This window comes from Spea bombifrons, chromosome 4 (genome assembly GCF_027358695.1).
Source record: "Spea bombifrons isolate aSpeBom1 chromosome 4, aSpeBom1.2.pri, whole genome shotgun sequence".
Classification (NCBI taxonomy): Eukaryota; Metazoa; Chordata; class Amphibia; order Anura; family Pelobatidae; genus Spea; species Spea bombifrons.
In genome coordinates, this window is record NC_071090.1 from 27,052,516 (window position 1) to 27,074,193 (window position 21,678).

Here is a 21,678-nt window from a genome sequence, read left to right on the forward strand (position 1 = left end):
CAGCCCTTGGTAGATGGTGTTTAATCCAAAAGTGTTGTTTATTAAGTGCACTATATGGCCAAAAGTATTGGGATCCTAATTACTGAGTTTAGGTGTTTCAGTCACACCCATTGCTAGCAGGCGTAAAAAATCCAGCACATAGACAGCCATCTCCATAGACAATTACTGACAGTAAACTGGGTCATAAGGAAGACCTCATCATAGGATGCTACAAGTCAGTTTGTAGGCTATTTAAAATATTTGTCGTTAGCTTTGTCGCTAATGTGATCAAAGTTGATGTATATCCTTAACCCTATTTCGCTTATTAGGGACTGCAAATAGCAAATGGTATGTCCCTTTGCAAAGCTCTTAGATGGACATCTTGAAATTCAAGTTTTGAAAGAATCACAATGTGCAATTCAGCCATCTGTTTTTTAATTCTTCTCTGTTACATAGATAACATGTTGGTGAACCTAAGAGGACTTGTTAGTTGCATTTTTAGACCCTAGTACACAGTATGTAGGGAGCAATTCAATGCCGCTGATCAAATGCAAACGAAAAACCTTTCTCAGCCAAAATGTATGTAAGTAGCAAGCTACTTGTCGCACAACCACAATGTGGGCTGTGAGAATAGCCAAACCACTTAGCCACCAATTAGATCATTGTAGGAACACAACAGGTAATTTGGAAAATTGTATCAGCCTTTCCATATAACCTTCATAAACCCCCGCAGACACGGCATTTATCTTTTAACATATTACACATTTTGAAGTTTTATTTGAACAATATGATTGAGGACGCTTAGTGATGTGTAAGTGGTGCAGGAGTAGCTGTGTCGTTGATTTGTTATGGTACATAACATGTGTTTTTTGCTGAGGTTTATTTTAGCTTGATTGCACATGTGCAGTGTATTTAATTGGTTGTTGTATGGTGTCTACATCTAGTTTAGTCAGGTGTAGATGAGGTCAGATGAAAGATTTGGTCTAAAATGCCCAGGCAAAATACATCCATTTTAGGTACTCTGATAAACTGTGCACTCACTGGGTAGCTTAAATGGAAGGGTTTTTAACATCTTAATGACCAATGGCATGCCAGGCAAATCATGGAAAAACATACAGTTAGGATCATTGAAGTGCCTGGCAAAGATCGCTTTCTTCACTCAGCTGGTTGCTGCAATGCCTTGATATTGAGGAACTCAGCAACGGGGTCCTGTGTGATCACTCTGGATATGATGCACTTGCTGCTGTAAAGAGGCATTCAGCAACACTAGCTGAGCAAAGAAAGATAGAAAGACCAAAGGGGTTAATTTATCTCTAAAAACCCACAAGATGTTACTCTGGAACCCTAAACCAGATGGGTCAGAAATCAGTCGAAATAAAATAGTTTACACTTCTTTTACCCTTTCTTTCCATCCTTTACTTTTGTCTGGGAGATTATGTCTTGGGGAACATTGTCTCCCAATCTAACTTTTACACCCAGCAGTTCCATGCTGCTAGTTCTAATTCTTTTTCTTCAATTCTGGGCACCCACAATGCATTATTAAAAAGCTGCCCTTGATTATTAACCTCGCTCCCAGATTTACGGAAACTTAGATATCTGGAAGGAATATATGTGTGGACGGATCCCTGATGAAATATATATATATATAATGAAATATATATGCAATTTGAGCATTTTATTTATTTCAAGCACACCTGATATGGAGTAAAGGTGTATAAGCTCTGCTAGAGTGACACTGGGTATACTCTGCCCCCCCCCCCGAACATATGGAAACTAGTTCTAAGATTGTTTGGGATCTAATATTCCCCCTTATGAACAGAGAATACTACTTCTACATAGAAATCTTCTACACAAGTGTCCCTTGTAAGAACCGTTACAATAAATAAACTGGGGTGTCTAGCATTTAATATATGGTTTAGGGAGTAAGTTGAATTGCCCTGCTTTAAAGATGTCCCAAATAGGATGTAGGTGCAGGGTGACCAGATATCAATATTCCAAGTTGAAAGACTGAAATGCGCATGTCCCAAATGTGGCTTTGTAGCCCTCGAACAACCAGACAAACCTATGCATGGGTGGTATTACTGTATTTAGGAGATGTTGTTGAATACATATTAGGGTGTTTTTTGACACTGACATATACCAGGAGCTGTATGTTCATACCGTAATGTACAATATGTTTGGGGAAAAAACACAAAAAATTACTACCACTAACTGAGAAAGACTGGTGGTAAAACTAGTGTATGGGAAGTGTTAAATAACACCATTTGAAATAGCCTGGGGTGTGTAGTTTTCAAAAATATATGGGGTAATTTGAATTGGCCAGCTTCAAAGGTGTTAAAAATAGAACATGGGCACAGGATGACTCAATGTTAAAAGTTTAAAAACTGAAACAGCATTTCCCAAATGTGGCCTTTTAGCCCCCAAACAACCCGACAAGCCTTTGAATGTTATCACTGTACTGATATTGGGGTGTTGTTACCAGGAGCTATACATTTATACCCAAAGTATAATGTGTGTGGACAATGGAAGACTGGAAGAACGTTGCCTGGTCTAATGAGTCTCAATTCCAGCTGCGACATTCAGATGGCAGGGTCAGAGATTGGCGTAAACAACATGAAAGCATGGATCCATCCTGCCTTGCTGGTGGTGGCGGTTTAATGTTGTGGGGGGCATTTTCTTGGCACACTTTGAGCCCCTTAGCGCCAATTGAGCATTAAACGCGACAGCCTACCCGAGTATTGTTGCTGACCATGACCATCCCTCTATGACCACAGTGTACCCATCTTCTGATGGCTACTTCCAGCAGGATAATGCACACATTTGAGTTCACATCATCTCAAACTGGTTTCTGGAACATGACAATGAGTTCACTGTACTCAAATGGCCTCCACAGTCACTGGATCTCATTCCAATAGAGCACCTTTGGGATGTGGTGGAACAGGAGATTCACATCATGGATGTGCAGCTGAGAAATCTGCAGCAACTGCGTGATGCCATCATGTCCATATGGACCAAAAACTCAGAGGAATGTTTCTAGCATATTGTAGAAAGCATGCCATGAAGAATGAAGGCAAAAAGGGGGTCTAACTTGGTACTATCAAGGTGTACCTATTAAAGTGGCCAGTGAGTGTGTATATATATATGTTAAAATACCAGCCATGAACAAGATTCCTATTTGGATCCCACAAACATGACATGCAGTGTCCCAAAAACATGACATGCCTGTGGGGCACTGATTTGCTTGAGGAATGTTTCTGAATGCAAACCTCAAGTTTCTCTCTCTTGCACATACCCAAAGAAAAACATGACTAAATTGTAATGTATATCTTGAAAGAAGCATTTTTGTCAACTACCACAATTGAATGTTGGTGTGGAAACATGCCGATAGCTGGACCACTATATTGGACCACTACATTGTTTCAAATGGAACACAGGCCCCACAAAGAAAACTGTGAAATCATAAGTTCGAAAACTCAAAAGTGCATGTTTTAATTTTGACCTCATATTTCAAAGACATGACATACCTTTGCTTGGGGGATGATGGTGAATGTTAATGTTTTAAAGTAAAATAGTTGCATAAAATGTCAATATGTATTATCTTTAGATTATGTTTTCGTTTTGTCCTTGACTTTCAGAGAATATTTCTTATATCAAATGTATTTTCCTTTTGGTACTTGATAAATTAAAGGCCCCAAAACTTGAATTTAGTGATCAAACCTGAGCTCATTATGTTTAATATCTCATCTTTTTCCACAATAATTTTTATTCCTCTATCAACGTAATTTAGTTATATTTTGCCATTATTGTCTCATACATTCTTAGCCGTTCAGAGCAAATACATCATGGCAAAATAACAGGAAGCAAAGTTTCCATACACAGAATAAAAACACCCTCCAAAGGCACAATGTACAAATATTGATTATAATAAAGGATATATATAATAAAATCATGAAAAAGCCTGGAAAGGTATGACAAAATCTTTTAGGTAAATAACAATGAAAAGATTAAAGAAAAAAGTGCATTCATGTTTTAAAAAATAAACAGTACATTTGAAATGGGGCTGAATGTTAAATAATTGGTGAAGTTTATAATAAAATGGGAATGGTTCACTAAATGTCAAGTTAAAGTTGAACTAATATTACTCCCCATTCCAGTGAAATCAATAAAGGGTTGGAATAACAACTCATGGAATGAGGCCACCCCAAAAAATAATGCACCTGAAACCCTCCTAAAGAAGCAATTTAAAAAAAAAAGTATTTACTCCACATGGCTGTGGATTTAAAAGTGGCTGCAGAATGCGCAGGAGTGTATAATGTATGTATGTGTGACATACGTGAGCTGAGTTTTGGAAGTAAATATACAATTTATTTTTGTATTCAAAAGAATTTATTTTCTTTTACCAGAAAGTATAAACAATTACAAGTTAAACAAATATGATATGTGTTACTATTTGTAAGTTTCTGATGTAAAATCTTAAACAAAGGCACAGTTTAGACATTTTATCAATACAGTTCAAGTGATATGAATTTCAAGATTTGCCACAAAAATAAGTTGTTTTATTTCACTACACTGATAGTTTGCAGCAGAGTTCTAGTTTCAACTCTATGACATCACCAATAAGCTTCTCCTACAGGAAGGGCGTAGCTTACTTAGATACTTAAATAGATTTCTCCAAAATATTCCCACCTATTAAATCATGCATTACCAAGTGTCAACTCTGTCCTCCTTTCTAGAGAAACCTACCAGTATTGGCATTCATAATGAATTTGAAAGTACAACTCTTCTGCCAGCTCTCTCTTTGGTGAATAGACCACAATGATGTGTTACAGAAGATCAGAAATCATACATTTTTAGTACAAACATGTACAGAATGCTTCAGGCTGAAAATGTCGTAGTAGAAACGCACATTAATGATGACTAAAATTAGTTTCACTCTGTTTGTGTGTGTATATATATATATGAAAGTGTTACCCAAAAATACACATATATATCCCCACCAAGCATAGAGTTTCATGAAAAATTAGAAAATGGATTGGCTTATTTTACTGTATGAAAAAAATCCAGCTTTCAATAGAATTTAGAGCAATCTTATGAAGAGTTTGAGGAACATCTCTGTAGCAGTAAGTTATGGCACGTATCACATACACGGACAGGTTTTGGGTATGATGGCAGTGAAAGTTCGTTGCTTGAACAGGTGTTGCAAAAGATGTCTCCACAGTTCCTGCAATGATGCTAGAACACATTAAATATATATATTAATATATTTTACATTGTTAGTCATAGTTTGTAAATTTATATTTAATTAGATTTTGTATTTGTATATTACTGTACTATTCTACACTTAATATACATTTTCATGAACTAAAAGCAGGCCCCTGCAGTACACTTGTTTTCTCTTCTATCACAAAGACTATAGCACATAACAGGCAAATGACAGACTACAATATCACCTTTGTCTTAAAAAGCCATAGTTGTCTTATCTTGTTAAAAGTTATTTTTCATTTATTGTTTGAATTTCCCACCAAAAAACCAAGTATAGTATCTATTGATATATACACTTTATTTTCTGCAGCTGCGCATGTGTCAGCATTTGGCTTTACCTGCTGCTCCTACAGTGACAGACACTAATTTCAACTAGAAATTGATAGAGGTATAATGCAATAGGTTGTAACGTCTAAACCTTATCTACATTTCTTTAGAAACTGTAAAAATTAAGGTGACTTATCTATATTAAGTTGACATTTTCAATACGTATAATGAAACTAAACTATTATTTTCACCACTTTGAATATAGCAAAAAACAAAGGCTCCGACCACATATGTAATCATATCTATATTATTGTTTTTATTGTGTATAATTCACAAAAAATTTTTTTCCCATTTGTGATATTTGTACAATAAATATACAGTATATAAATATTTGAAATTATTACTCCTGTAAAATGGAAAATGTTTTTTTTTTATAAAAAACAAAAATAACGATCTTGCAAAAGAAAGCACTATAAGTAGTGATGGGAACAAATGGGCCAGACAACCGAAGGAATTTAGGAGTAGAACAAAACAGCTCAGGCGACAGTTTGATATCTAAAACATATAGACCCATTAAAATTACATAACAATTTAGGTTAAAAAAAACACGTCAATCAAGTCACACAAGGTCGACCATGCTGTTGTACCAGATGAAGACAAAATAACCCACACTGAATTTATTTCCAATCATTTCTCAAAAAGGAGATACTTGAGCTTCTCTAAAAACTAGACTTGCCCATTTGTTTTTTGACAAGTGCGTTTTTGTGCCGGATGTTACCATTTCATCCATTCGTCCAAATAACAAATGAATGAATGCAACATCAGATGAAAGAAACAAAAACGTGCGCAGTACTTAAAATCTTCATGCATTCGTTCCATCAACGCGGCTGCCATTTTAACTACACCAAGAGGAGGAGACTCTCTCCATTTTGCCTGCACTAAGAGGAGGGACATTGAGTGAGCTGATCTTTGTTTGTCCAATCAGCCCACTCCTGTCGCATCATGCTGAGGGCTTGTCCAATGGCTGTGCTACATCTTTCAAAGAAAAAAAGAAGACCGGAAATGAAGAGCCTATATATGAGCAGAGCAGGCTGGGGATCCGTTCATTTTACTGTGACTGCTTTATGTGACACTGCTGTGCTGCATCTGAGCATTTTACAGAGTGATATTCTTCTGCGCGAGACTTGGTGAGCCTCAACCTGCCATTTCTCACTGTCTAAGACTCTCTAAAGTTTAGATTTATTTAAGATCACTAATTTAATTAACTTTTTTTTTTTTTTTTTTTTTTTTTTTAAATTATTTAAGAACATTTAACCAGTCCTCTTCTATCTTTAGTTTCCATAGATGAACTAATGGGTTTTCAGAAAACAAAAACGCTGAACGAATTTCGTTACATACGAAGATGGATGAAAGAGTGTAAAGAGACCTTAACGCTGTCTGGTAAATTTGGTATCAATGAACAACCTTCAAATATATTATGCTGAATGCATACAGCTGCTTGTGTACTTTGGTAGTGAGTGCTAAAATGTATACACCGTGAAATAAACATTTTACTGTATTTCAGGCAACAGAAGAGGGGGTGTATATTCCAAGGCCTCATAAAGGTCATTTTGTTGCTTAAGCTCCCAAGACATAGTAATGCTTAACTAAGGAGTTCTGTCAGCAAATGTTAAGCTAGCTTACCACTTGTCATGAGCACAATTCAATTTCTGCTTTGAAAATTCTAATCAATAGAAAAATCATTACCTTTCTTCTGGAAATCGAGAATTCTTTATTGCATTGTTTGCACCCGGTTGCTTCGTCATCCTTTAGCCAGGTGTGTCCCTATAACAATGTTTTTTTCAAAAAAGTGACTTTTAGGAAAAGTATTTAGTTATTGTTACATATTTATAGAGAGAGCTTATATATAGTTTGCCATAAACTAGGTATCTACCAATATCTTAACTTGCCAACAATATCTTAACAATCTTCAGGTTTCCCCAAGTGAAGTAAAAGCTGTTTATAAGGTTGTATGCTCCAGCCTCTCAGGGGAAAAACATTTTCTAACACATAGCTTCAATAAGACAACCTGTGGGGAAAAAACATTGGATCATAGAGGAGAGGGGCATCTACTGCAGCAGGATAGCAACCTTTAGGTCACGTAAGAGCTTTACTTTTATTGAGGGTGCCATGATGCCCTTTAGAATGTACCTGTGCAACCTGACCTTTCTGCGGCGAAAGCCTTCTGCTGCATAGGTGGGCAGACCGTCTCTGATCGCTGCTTCTGCTTGCTGATCATATGTATTGGGATCAGCAATGCAGGGGTATGGAATCCTGCTTGCTGATGAGTGTGATTAGCACAGGTGAAATCAGAGGGAGGAGAATGAGAAACAAAGTTTCTCCCTCTTCCAAAAAAACATAAATTTATAGGGAGCTCAGTGATGTCATAGTGTTACCCAGCTTTTATCGGTGTTAGCAATATCAATTATTTTGTTTTATGTGTTTAAACATATGGCATTGTTTGCCCTAAACAAAACAATGTATACCTTATTTCCCCATGTATAAGACGGATTCGGTTCTAAAAACTGGGTGCGTCTTATACAGTGGTTGTAGATTGTAGATTGCAGTCCCTCCCTGCAGTCCCACAGACGATTGGCCCCGCCCCTTTCCTTATAGCATGCACACTGCTCAGACAGCAACTCATCTAACAGTAAGTATAAAATTAATATTTGGGCTGCTGAAAGTAAGGGGAGGTGGGATTAATTTAGGGGCAGTTATGGTTAATGGGGTGTTTAGGGTTAATTTAGGGACAGTTATGGTTAATGGGGCATTTAGGATTAAATTAGGGGCAGTTATGGTTGATTGGGTCTTTAGGTTTAATTTAGGGGCAGCTAATGGATGGGAGTGATGAGGATGATGAGTATGAATTTTATGATAATACATTTCTTTTCAAATTGCGGGCCCCAAAATTAAGGTGTGTCTTATACATAGGGAAATACGGTACTATGTGTGGGAACAACGAAGTGATATTACACTGAAGGGATTTGTATGTATGAAGTTGTGAAGGTAATATTTTACTGCTGTGGCAGTGCTGCCACTGAGAAGTGTGATGGTACCCCCTGCAGCCAATCACACATAATATAATTATGAAGGCTTCCTAATCCTTGTGTGACCAGCAGGTTGTGAGAGAAGTGTAAGAAGAGAGGAAAATAAAGTTTTTTCTACCTCATACAAAAATGGAAAACAACATTGTAAAAATAAACACTAAAGGGGCCCACAAAATGTCATGAGATCACCATCTTGTTACAAAACAGATTCCTGGTGTCTTCAAATACCCCAGCGATGCTATACTGCTCTCTGATAACAGAGGGTAGCATTGTGTAGCCATTAGGATGCCATGGGGTATTCCACCCATGAAATACCCCATCTCTAACCACCTTTTACCCTGCCCTGAGTTGATTACTGTGCCTCCTAATCTTCTGACATAAACCCAATTGTCTGGACGGTCACATCAAATTCAGCACAATTAGCATGTCCTCCCTTCTTGTCACTACAGTTGTGGTGGACTGCAGCCCTGATCATGCTCCCCTGACATCGCTTCAACAAAAGTGTTAACAGATTTCCTGCAATGTCCACTTATTTCCTGTAATGTTAACGGTTATGATCTATCATTCCCATTAGGATGCATTTTTATACAAACCATGAAAATATTAAAATTAATTGTGAAAGCTGAGCTCCCATCATTCATGATATAAGAAAGCTAATTTCTAAATGAGAAAGTGAGAGAGCAGGATAGAGAGGCAGTTTTCTAATCAGTAAAAAACATGACATGGGGTTTTAATGTATTCAGTACTGTGGCTGACCCTCCCAAAAGCCAGTGTGACTACATAAACACATTACTGACACAATTGTTTTATTACCATCATGGTAATAAGATCCTGTTACAGGACCTTTTCATCTATCAGGTTTTGTTTTTCCCAAACATTCACAAAACTGCAATGACTTTCAATATATTTATACCATACCTTGAGTGCTTTATTTACTTCTTTGATATCTTCCATCTTTAATTTTGACCTGTATAAAAGCAGAGGGGAAAGGTACATCACATTACCCTCATCTGACTTTGTTTATCCCAGTATTTATATATAATTTTACTACACCGTGAACAAAATGCGTATCTTGTAACATTTAAATGGACAAAGTGGCCGAAGAGGAATGGCACCTTTTAGCCTGGGGTTAAATACAACCAATTGGCCCACTCTTGGATTAGTGGTAAGGTCCACACCACCCCAGCTTTATTTGCGCTACATCCCTGCCTGTTAATGGCAAATTACAGCCTGGTCCTTGAAAACTGGGACCAAATTTGCAACCACGCTCAGACTGAGTTCCATTACATTCAACAGGGATGTAAATGCCCAAGAAGACAGATCCTCATAGGATTCTCCTGATTGCTTTGCATGGGAACCCTAACAGCTGAAGTTCCCCTGTGCTAATAAGAGTTCCCTTGGGATCGCTATATATTGTGCATGGCTCTCATTAAGTCATTAAAAAAGTAAAATATATGTAAACAAAACATGTACAATGTAGTAAAAAAAGCCATAAAATACACCTAAAAAAGTTGCATCTATCCCTATAAAAACTTTGCAGAGTTATTTTTATGAAAAAAAAATAGTAAAGTAATTTGGGTTGGGGGAAATTAAATGTAGGTTATACTACTTAACATAATGTTATTTTTACTGCAGTTGCCTATTTTCTGGGCAAGAATTGCAAAACAAAATTGAAAAACATAAGTGAAACCAGAAACAACTACAGTTTTCGCCAACTGGAAGAGATTAGTGATAATATTACTGCCTGAAAAGTGTCAGGATGACCATAGTAAACTACCCTGGGTTGTTTTCTTTTTAGAAACGTATAGTCTTATATCTGCGAACACTATTTAAGTTAGAGTGCCGCCATACTAAATTTAAAAAACAAAAAAGGTGATGGACAACTTGTAATAGTTGCCCAATATCAGGCAAAATAGGTGGAAATCCTAGGCATTAAGGGGGCTTCCAAACCAGGGCAAGTTGGTGAATAGATTTTGAGTAGTATTTTGCAATTAGCTCTTGCTGTAAAATTTCGGGTATAATTGTGGCATTGAAGGGGTTAACTATGCACAATCACTTTTTTTAATGGAACAATCATGCAACATAAACCAAATTTGCATTATAGAAGATTTTGCGGTACATCGTTATACATTTTATTCATACAGAATAATGTCTCATATTTTATAAATAAAGTTTCAGAAGAAAGCCCTACTTATGCCGTAAAATGTATAATCTGTGTAGGTGCAATTATTGAGAAAGAGGGACATTATGGTTAAACTGAGATGTAAAAATATGTGTTCCTGTGTTATAAAAAGCCCTGGCCCTTAATGGGTTAAAAAACTGACTCTCCTCTATTGGCTGTCTTTTTAACCATACTATCCATGTAAGAATCACTCACTGTGCACCTAAACATAAAATCACACAAACATTTGGTGATCTGTTACTCTGTGGACAAGACGTTTGTAAAATGCCAGCTCTTCCATTTAAATGTTTCTAGACCATGGAAATATAATTCAGAATTATATAAAGTCTTCCTTTTTAAAAAGTTGGTCACCTCTTGTCTAGACAGCTGGAACACTTGGGCTTAAAATGCTAAATTAGTTTACAGTATATGAAATACATTTGTTTGTTTCGTAATCTGCACCACAGAGATCTGCATTTTAGAAAAAACAGAAATGTCAGGATAATAAAGTGACAAAGTGTCACAGCCCTGAAGTGATGTATCAGTGGAAAACAGTGGTGGGCTGAAGGACAAGATGAAATGCAGCCAAAATATTATGAATAGTATAGCTGTTCAGTCGTAGGAGGAAAAAATATTTGCCAAAGCATGAAATAAACAGATACTAATGATAAAAAATAAAAGAAACAACCAAGTGGCCCAAAAACCTTCATATATTATCTTATTATAAATTTATATGATTTCCACAGTCATCTCCATACGTTTTGTTTCTATTCACCCCTTTCCTTCTAGATTATAAAATTGCAAGCCGGGCCCTCCTTTCCGAATGTTTCAGTTTGTCTTAGTCTGTCACTTCTAGTTTTGTCAATGTATATACTGTAAGAACCTGCCTAAATTGTTGGAGCTATAAAATAAAAAAATATCATTTTAAACTGTAATATATATATATATATATTTTTTTTTTTTTAACAGAGCACCTTTTTCATAGAATATTCCGTAAAACTGACTTTATAATCACATCTATATGCGTCCCTGGGGTAGAGGAATTAGAGAACAAGGTGGCCAATGGTTTATGAGTGGACCAATGTTAATCTCCTCCTCACTAATCACCTCTTCCTTTTCCCGTCTACAAGATTTCACTCAAGCTGCCCCATATCTCTAAAATCTACTTCTACTGAACCTTCAGCATTCACCCTCCCTCCCGACATTCAAGAAACATCTCAAAACTCACTTCTTCAGAGAAGCATACCATCTTAGCTGCTAGAACTTCCTTGTCATCGATACAACCACCACACTACCTCTCACCCTTTCTCTGTGCCCTATGTTTGTCACCCCATTCCCTCAAGCTTGCGAGCAGGGCTCTCTCCATCTAATGTGTCGGTTTGTCTTAGTCTGTCAATCCTCGTCTTGTCGTACCCCTTGAATATATGTATTGTATTGAACGCTACGTAAATTTTTGGCGCTATATAAGTAAAAGATAATAATAATAATAATAATTAATAATAACCCAACCAGTACTTAGAGATTTAACAAAGTACAGGAGGGATGTTTTTTGATAGAACAAGAGGCCGTGGTCTAACTAACTCCATCAAAGTAGAGGTGGCCAATACAGGCATGCTTCTCCTGAAGTAAGGGCTGAGTTGGCTCTGTAATAGCACGTTAATAGTCAAGAAGGCTGCAATTCCTGATATTCTGGCACTAGCCAGGCCCAGAGCCTGCAGCACAGCGTCTCAGGCAGGCGCTTTAGTCTTTCTCTTCCACAGAGCTGGAGTATGCATCCTTCAGCTGCACCCAAAGACAGCCCCAAAACTACTAGTGCTGGCAACCAGGACATGTAAAGAAGAGTTACAACGGTGGTCGAACCCCTTGCTGGCCAACCTAACAAATTTAAAGAGGCCCTGGGAAGTCTACTGTTTTGAGAGCTGTAATATTTTTGGGAAGCTGGAAGCTCATGTAAGGAAATATGGGATGCCCATGGATGTATGTAAGCCGCACAACTAATGAAAACTAAACCCTGGCCCATTCTATGATATATGAAGTAAAGAACCACTAACAGTCTGTATCAATATGTTCTGAAGTTATACAGACTTAGTTTGGTTTAACTAGCTACCTTAAGCAAGGTGACTATGTACTACTAACATACAGACAATTGTTAGAACAGCATAGCATGGATTCCCTCTAACCTCATTAGTTCGACACCAACCTTTGGGGTATAAGGAGACTATTACTAATGCCTGCAACCCATAACACCATCAAGACCATCGTCCTGCAAAGTTACACTGGTTCATCAAACCACCAAGGACAACACAACTTACCACCACCACCACCACCACCACCAAGTACATTAGCAGACCTAGAGGGCTATTAACTTGCCTTGGAACTACTGCCTGACTTAGGGACAACCGCACTTTGGAGACCTATTGTCCCTCGCACATAAAGCACCTAACTGGTCTCCTCATAGGAAGGTGCACAAAGTATTGTTTGACGTTTACCATTTTCTGTCCAAGTAAATCCTAAACATTAGACACCATATTAGAACCTGAGACATATGTCAGTGGGTAGGAAAAGGGGAATGTTGTCCGTTGCGCCCCTCTATAACCTCTGCCCTTAATAACAGAACAGTTCCAGCAAATAGCCGTGGACATAATATTGTCCCTTGCCAAAGCCAGCCAAACTTGTAAATGGCATATTCTCATGGTAGTAGATTTAACTACTTGAACCCCGGAGGCTGCTGCACTGTCCACCGTAACCATTGAGAGTCTGGTATATGTTCTTCATAACCGTCCTCTTCCAAGCCCATTAAAACCACCTTCGAAACGTGTGAGCACTTTAATGAGGCACCGAAGCAAATAATCAGGGGTCACCACCTGCAGTTCATTACCTATGTTCTGTGTGTCTATAGGGAAGTACCTCAAGGATCCACACCTTTATCCCTATTTATTTTATTATATGGGCATCACGTTTAAGGCCCCTTCTATTTTTTTGCAAGAATACTGGGAGGGACAAATCTACAGAGACTTTGGCATTTACTTATGTAACTTAGACAAAAAATGAGGATTTCATGGTGCTGGCACACTAAGTTAAAGTCCACCCAAGCCATGGAGTTTTCTTCTCCCTATACCTACCTACCTACAACAAACTTCACTTCGCATACGAGGGTGTCTATGAGGTTGTAGAAGAAATGGTGGGATGCAACAGATGTCCTTGTCATGGGTGTTGTTCGGAGGATTTGTTATCTGAATGCTTTTAAACACCCCGGAAGCACAAAGATGCTATAGCCACCACTTGCTCCCTAGGACTAAATGTGTCCAAAAAATAAGATATCATAGAGAACAAATGTACCATTTTTCATAAATTGTAACCCCTTAAGGACAATGGGCGGTCCTAAAACCCATTAAAAACAATGTATTTTCAGCCCGTACATGTACGGCTTTGTCATTAAGGGGTTAAGCAATTTTGCAAGTTGTCGAATATATATGTGGCCACAATGCTCTGTTATATATTTTTTTCTATGACCGTATCAACCGTATAAGATGTGCTCATTTCTTTTAGTGTAATGAGAACAAAATAGCTGTTTTTTCATGTCAAGCTCTAAGAATGCATCTATTAAGAATATATATAGATGGCTTACTGGCTTAGATGCAAGCCCATTTCTTGCAGAGCCTGCTCCTGTTCATCGCAAAGCTTATGTAATTGATTCTTCTCAAGCTGCAACTTCTCAAAATCCTGCAATAGCAAAAATTCAAAACTATTAAGCAATGGGGAATAAAACAGAAGCTTATTTAAATGATAAAGAGAAAATCTGAAAACATTATTATTATACGTATGATAATGACTCCAAACACACCTCCAAAACGACCACTGCCTTGCTAAAGAAGCTGAGGGTAAAGGTGATGGACAGGCCAAGCATGTCTCCAGACCTAAACCCTATTGAGCATTTGTGGGGCATCCCCATATGGAAGGTAGGGGGAGCGCAAGGTCTCTAACATCCACCAGCTCCATGATGTTGTCATGGAGGAGTGGAAGTGGACTCCAGTGGCAGTCTGTGAAGCTCTGGTGAACTCCATGCCCAAGAGGGTTAAGGCAGTGCTGGAAAATAATGGTGGCCACACAAAATAGACACTTTGGGCCCAATTTGGACATTCCCATTTAGTGGTGTGAGTCAGAATTATTATGAGGCAAGTTCCACCAGCTGACCATGGCTCTCACGGACTCACCGCAAAACCTTGTGGAGTCGAGCTAGTTCACTGGACCAAGTTTCCTTTGCCAAGGAGAAACTCTTAAAAAGAAAACTGTCATGATAACCCTCTAAGGCTGAGGGTGGTATGTTTGAGTTTGGGAGGGGGCACTGGTGGATTCCTGAGGAGACTCCTTACTTGCCTGCCCAGTCTCCTCTTATGTGTAAGTAACACTGTGCTCACTGGGGAAACCCCATCTGGTTTGTGGGAACCAGACTCCCATAACTAGTTGTCAGGCCAGGAAACGCTTGATGCACCTGACCGGGACCTAGCCGCAAACTCATGGAGGCTAGGAACCGCGACGATGCCTGTCTACAATTGGAACAGCGTCTCTATGGACGCCCTTTTGATGTTACATTAAGCTTCTGGATGGTAACACTCGGTGCTGGTTACAGAGAAGGAGCTCATTTTATGACCAACCTTTAGGACCGGGGTTTGCCCAGCCGTGGCTATGGAACTCTGGCCCGGCTACCACGCGGTCCGATCACGCCGCTTTTTGGAGCTCCCTCAGGATCATCCCAAAATAGTGCCTCTTTGTTGGGTGGGCATTGCTAGCCACAAAACTGTATGAAGGCTATCTGGTATGGGATTAAACCCCTGATCCTATCATGGTTGATGTATAAATATCTGTGCTGTCCTTAATAAACTGAGTTCTGTTTTTCCCCTACACTAAGTCTCAGCTAGTGCTTGGGGGAATATGAAGGGTTAATCCCTTGAGCAATAAAGCTTTCAGGGCAAGGAAGATCTCTACGGCGGAGCTACTGAGTCCGAGTCTCCATCACAAAGACATTAAAGTGAGAGAGATTGATAATAGAGACCTGGAGCTCAAAATGACACAGGTACATATGACCAAGGCAAAGGAAGAGAGGTCTCTGTTAAATCGCCTACAATTGTTTTCGGATTGGAAGAGGGTAGTCAAAGCCATAGCTAGATTCAAATGTTGTGCAAAGCGTGTAAAAGGTCTGAAAGAAAGATCCAATTAATCAACAACGCTTGAAGAAAGAAAGGATGCTGAACAATTCATAATTCGCATAGTTCATGAAGAAGTGTTCAGTGATAAAATAAAGTCTCTAAAACAAGCGAAATAAGTTAATTCAAACCAGTTGAACAAGTTGTATAAACAAAGTCCGTTTGTTGATGACCATGATATCCTAAGGGTGGAAAGAAGATTGACACAGGCAGCTCTCCATCCCAACGTCAAACAGCCAAAGGGGCATCACGTATTTCGTCTACTCATAAAGCACTTCCACAAAAGGGTGCATCATCAAGGTTGTTGAATGACCATCAATGAAATCCTCTCCAACGGCATTTGTATCCTAGGATGTAGTAGTGAAGTATCATCTCTTATTTACAAGTGCATTAGATGTAGGAAGTTAAGAAAATCCAGCAATTACAATTAAATCCACCATCATTGCACCACCACCTGGAGAGTTTGCAATAGAAGATCCTATCTTCAGAAGAGACGGAAGAGAGTCCAGTTCTTGGCAAACAAGTTTAGGGCCAAGTGGAGGACGGAATATCTGTTGAACTTACAACTTACGAAACGCCACACTATACGACATTGTTCTACTCCAAGACGACTTAGCACCACGAAATCAGTGGAAGCTAGCCAAAGCGGTAGAGGTTTTCCCGGGAACCGAAGGCATGGTCGTAAAACTGAAACTTCTTGTTAGTGACATAACAATAGATAACAATGGCGCATGCACTAATAATCTAGAAAGACTCATACACAAAACTTGAAACTGATTAAGGGAAGTAAGAGTAATTTGATGGCATTTGCTTAATGTATATTTGCATTTACAAAGTTTTCTGTGTTTAAAGTGTTTAAGATACAAACCCCTCTCTTAGCTCACAAGCGGGAAAGAGTGGTATGGAGATTTATTTCAAATTTCAAGCCATGTGGTTTTGATGTAATTAACTGTAGGTCCGATGATTTGTCTTTGATATTCATCTTCTTTATTTAGTTCTACGGTGTTGATGTGGATGTCTGTGTTTGAACTTCATATGTGTATTAAACATCTGTGAGAAAAGAACCTCAGCCTTCTCCTTGTCACTAAGGGCGGCGTAATATTATATGAGAAAATTGGTGCACTTACCTTCTTTAATTTTGATAGTTGTTGCAGTTCGCTTTGAAGAGAAGAAGACATACTTTTCTCTTTCTGAAGCTCTTCTTGAAGGTTAAAGTGTTTCTCTCTTTCAGACTTCAAATCTAGTTCTAAAACTGAGCTGTTCGGGTACAACAAATACATTTTTTGGAATGTTAAGATAAAAAACAAAATGCTTTCTTAATTTAATTGTTACAGTTTAAACTACTGTTTTATACTCATACTTCAACCTTGAACTGCTCATACTAGAAATACAAATTTTAAAAAACCTTTCCATGTCATCAAACCAAAAGTATAAAAATAACATAAAACAACAATTTACTCCCTCATAAAATGTATATAGTTACATCAATGCATACAGAGTATTATTGTACTCTGGGGACGTTGGTAAATCTTCGTCATTTATAGGTAAGAAAATTTAATTGGGATTGTGAGTGATCAGTAAGCAAGGTTCTACCAACAGGTAGACACAACATCTGTGATCAGCTTCTCTGCCAACTAATTTATTGTGAGAAAATCTGTCCAGCATTTTCAAAGAAATATCTGATCCCTACAGCTTTACAGTTGCCCCTCTCCCACATAAACATTCTCACTCTTACCATCGTGCTCTCACTTGCTCAAGTTCTTGCTGAAAGGATTCAGTCTTGACTGCAAATTCCATCTTCATCTTATTATACTTATCTTCAGATGACTGTCTAGCCTTTTCAGCTTTCTGCATTCTTAAAGTAAATAACATCATATACTGATAATTTGTTTTTGGCAAAAAAGAAATATGCAGAGATGTTTCTCTGTGGCATCTGCGAATACTGATGTCAGGGTAGCAAGATATAAAAGTTATCTATACGCACTGTAGGTATGCTTTAAAGTGTGATCTAAGATGCAATCACATACACAATGAAGTGTATCTGGTTACATGAACACCACCACGTGGCAGAGGCTCTGTTGGCCCATTTATGCTCACCTGCACTATAATAGGCAGCCATATTTGTAGTTTTTTTTATCATTCTGAGGCAGAGACAAAGACTGGAAACGTCAAGGTAAGTCTCAATTTCACCTATACATTTTCTGGTAAAATGTTTATCGCAAATGTATAGATCAAATTGTATGCTTTATAAAGTGATACATGCCAGAGGGGCTGGACAACACTACTGTTCTGTTAATTTTCATGATTTTTTTTGCCACTTCTCATCAATCTTGTTTTGTATTGGTTTGATTTTCCAATTAAACCCCACAGGCAGACCGTGAGAACAGAAAGGCGCTTATTTCAAGTCCATCAGTTCCCCCTGCCCTTCTTTTTTATGTAACTTAAAGCACTGTACTCTAGCAGAGCTCAGTGATTTGCTTTTACTGCATACTAAGAGGTGAGAGGAAGTGAGCAGAAGGAAGGGAGGGCGTAGGAGCACTCAACATGAATGGTGCGGGGGTATAAACACGCATATAGACCCCAAAGGTTATTTAATTACCCCTCAACCCACTGCATATGGAGTTGGGGAAGAATAGGGGGCATTCTTCAGTCCCCACTTTAGTTAATAGAGGGAGGCCCTTTTTAATATTTAATTGTTTTAAATTTGAGTTGTGAGGTAAAATTTGCGTGTTGGAACTAAAGTTGCAACTCGCAACACACAGGCAACTGACAAATCGGTAAATTTGCGATTTGCCTGTTTTTTTTCAATTATCATACACTTGTATCTCTTGCATGCATTCTTAGTTATTTATTTTTTTGGCATGCGCTAATGAGGGTTGGACTTTTGTCCAACTCATGCAAGTTTGCTACTGCAGCTCACAAGCGCTTCATTGAACAGACCCTATTGTGATAACTTTACTTAGAAAAGGGTCCTATTGGTCTTTTAAAGTGTCACACCTTTCTTCCATTTGCTTTGCAGCAGATGTCATCTGATCAGATATGGCTTGAAGAGATGTTACAACTTCATTTTTCTTACACAAAGCAGTTTCTGCATCCTGTAAAAGCAAAACGGACATATTACATACATGCAATTATCTCACATTTGAAACACCAATCAGAAATGATACTCAATTAGCGATCAGTCTTGGCCATCGTCTCAAAAGATATTTTTTATTTCAGTAAAGAATGGGGTTGCACTGCTAAATGCAGACTACAGTAGTTGTAGGATATAGGGATGAAGAGGGCTAAGGGAACATACAGGAGTTAAAAACAAGAGGGGTAGGGAAAACAGATATTCTACACAGACTGGAAGTGGCAGCTCAAAGCGTAGGCAATATATATTAGCATACGATAACGGCTGTCCTAACCTTAGTCAAGCACTGATTCCAGTTAGTCTACATTGCAAATCTATCTTGGGAGATTAACACTAATTATTCAAAATACCGTAAAATTATCCACTCTGTCTATCCGAGATCCAGGTGGTGGAGTTATGTACTGCTTCCATTTAACAGGAATATCTTTACACAAAATAGTCTATTCACTAAAGAGGGAGTTGGCAGGAAATTTTGCTTCCTCAGACATACTTAAAAAGTCTGTCAATTACTATCCTAAACTCCCAAAGTACTTGGGGAAAATGCGAAGAGAGGTAAATACTTTTGCAAGGCACTGTAGCTATTTTGCTACTCTTGGAATTACTAAACACCACCACAGAGGATGGCAGACCTTCTCATAGCTTTTGTCATAGAAAATAAGGACTAAGGCTGTGAACATACGAACTCCTTACCTGGACTTTTTGGCACATCTGTAGATTAATGGCTTTTACATCATCCAGCTGTTGTCGCAGAACTACTAGAGTATCTTGTTTTTCGTGGATATCTTTCTCCAGCAGTTTCATCGCTATTTCCATTTCTGCTTTCATTCCAACCTGCAGTTCCAGTTCTTTTTCCATTTCCTTAAGGAAAAATGTTGTTAAAACATTAACACACGTGTTACATATTATTTATAAATGTTTGCATCATTATTAGAATAGTGACAGGAGTTTCTTACTCCTGAAATCCATTTATCACCCTGTTCAGTTTTCAGGCCACACTCAAAATAAACGGTGCATACAAATAAAAGCTTGAAATAAGGAATGAATGGCTGGTGGGAGGGATAGAAATTACCCGAATAAATAGATCGCTCTGGACTGGACAGATGTCTCAATAAAATAAACATTAAGCATAGTCCTTTCTGTTACAAGTCCTACTGAAGGGGGATTTGTGCTAAATAGGTACTCAGTTAATTACTGGATAAGCAATCTATGCTTTAAAACATAAATGATGAAAAGGCTTTTGATAAAGTAGCATGGCCCTATCTTTTCCTTTGGTTAACAGTACAGCAATTTGGGCAATTAAGTTGCCAAGCTTTTGTAACCATGAATAACTTAAATTCATCTGTTTAATTTAGAAAAGGGGATAAGGCAGGGCTGTTGCCTCACCCCCTTGTTATTTTACATAGCGCCCTCACGTTGCCACATTATATTGGAATAAGGATGGGTAGTATGGAGAAGAGTGGATGACATACTGCTCTTCCTAGGCGAAGCAGGTGTGCCTGTCCATTTAACCTTGGACCTTTTGGCCCAATCTGATTTGCTAACTGGTTTTAAGATTAATCTGGGAAGAATAAAAAATAGATATGATATATAACAATTTGGTAATTGCCAAAGCAACACTGTACAAAGCTGGCCTTTCAAGTGGGCCCATAGGACCATAAAACATTTGCAGATCTCATTCCCTACAGATCCCATGAATTTATCCCATGAATTTTATGACTAAATATCTTCCCATCACAAAAACTACTAAAAATTATCGGGAGAATAAGCATATTCCTACATTTCCGATACAAACCAAACCTTTTACCAGCCTTGCTTACTCCCTAATGTTTAGCAAAGACAGACAAACAATTCTCCAATTGTATACGACGAGGGAAAAAAAGTGTATGCAAATTCGCCAAGGATTGAATATAAAAATAGAAACACTGACCTTAAATATTTGCTACAACTAAGCATTCACCTCTTAACTGGTGATCTAATCCTCTGCTTGTATCCACAGGTCCAGCCTGGACATACACATGTAAATGTCTGTTTAGCAACTTCAAATATTCTTTATACTTATAAAATATCAATGTTAGCACTTTTCCTCCCATCATGGGTTTATCCAATGGCAATTTAAAGGTCTCACAGTTGTAGGGGATTTGATTGACTATCATACAAAGGTGATAAATACATATTTCCAGATGTGAAGGATACATCTGCCTCCTTTTGGGCCTCCTTTTACTGCACAAACAAGGCATCCTCTACACCATGTCAAAGAAGCTCTAAAACACACCTCCGATCCAGGTTCAGTGATTGGGCTTCAGGTTTGCTAATTCCTGACTCCAATTAGATTTTGTTGAAGTGATAAGAACAGCAAGTTACATACTTTTTCCAACCCACACTAAGGATGTTTGAATGATGTATTCAATATAGACAAAAACAATACATTGTGTGTTATGAGTTAAAACACAACGTGTTTGTTAATAATAGTAACTTAGATGAAGATCATATCGTACTTTAGGATAAAAGTATAAATAAATACTGGTAATTACAAAGGGTTTACTTACATTTTCACTGTATATTTTCAGTTTGACCAGTACTGACTAT

The 21,678-nt window shown here is 38.1% G+C and overlaps 1 protein-coding gene across 1 annotated transcript in view; it reads right to left on the reverse strand.

Moving 5' to 3' along the window:
• Positions 1-4,342: 4,342 nt before the first annotated feature.
• The window catches only part of RUFY1 (RUN and FYVE domain containing 1), a 39,831-nt gene continuing 22,495 nt past the window's right edge, over positions 4,343-21,678 (reverse strand). The window contains exons 12-19 of the mRNA XM_053463328.1: positions 19,783-19,950; positions 18,957-19,054; positions 17,695-17,814; positions 17,087-17,216; positions 14,384-14,478; positions 9,513-9,561; positions 7,255-7,332; positions 4,343-5,211 (exon numbers count right to left, since the gene is read on the reverse strand). Of these exons, the coding sequence (XP_053319303.1) occupies positions 5,068-5,211; positions 7,255-7,332; positions 9,513-9,561; positions 14,384-14,478; positions 17,087-17,216; positions 17,695-17,814; positions 18,957-19,054; positions 19,783-19,950 (882 nt within the window). The 3' untranslated portion in view covers positions 4,343-5,067. The remainder of the gene's footprint in view (positions 5,212-7,254; positions 7,333-9,512; positions 9,562-14,383; positions 14,479-17,086; positions 17,217-17,694; positions 17,815-18,956; positions 19,055-19,782; positions 19,951-21,678) is intronic.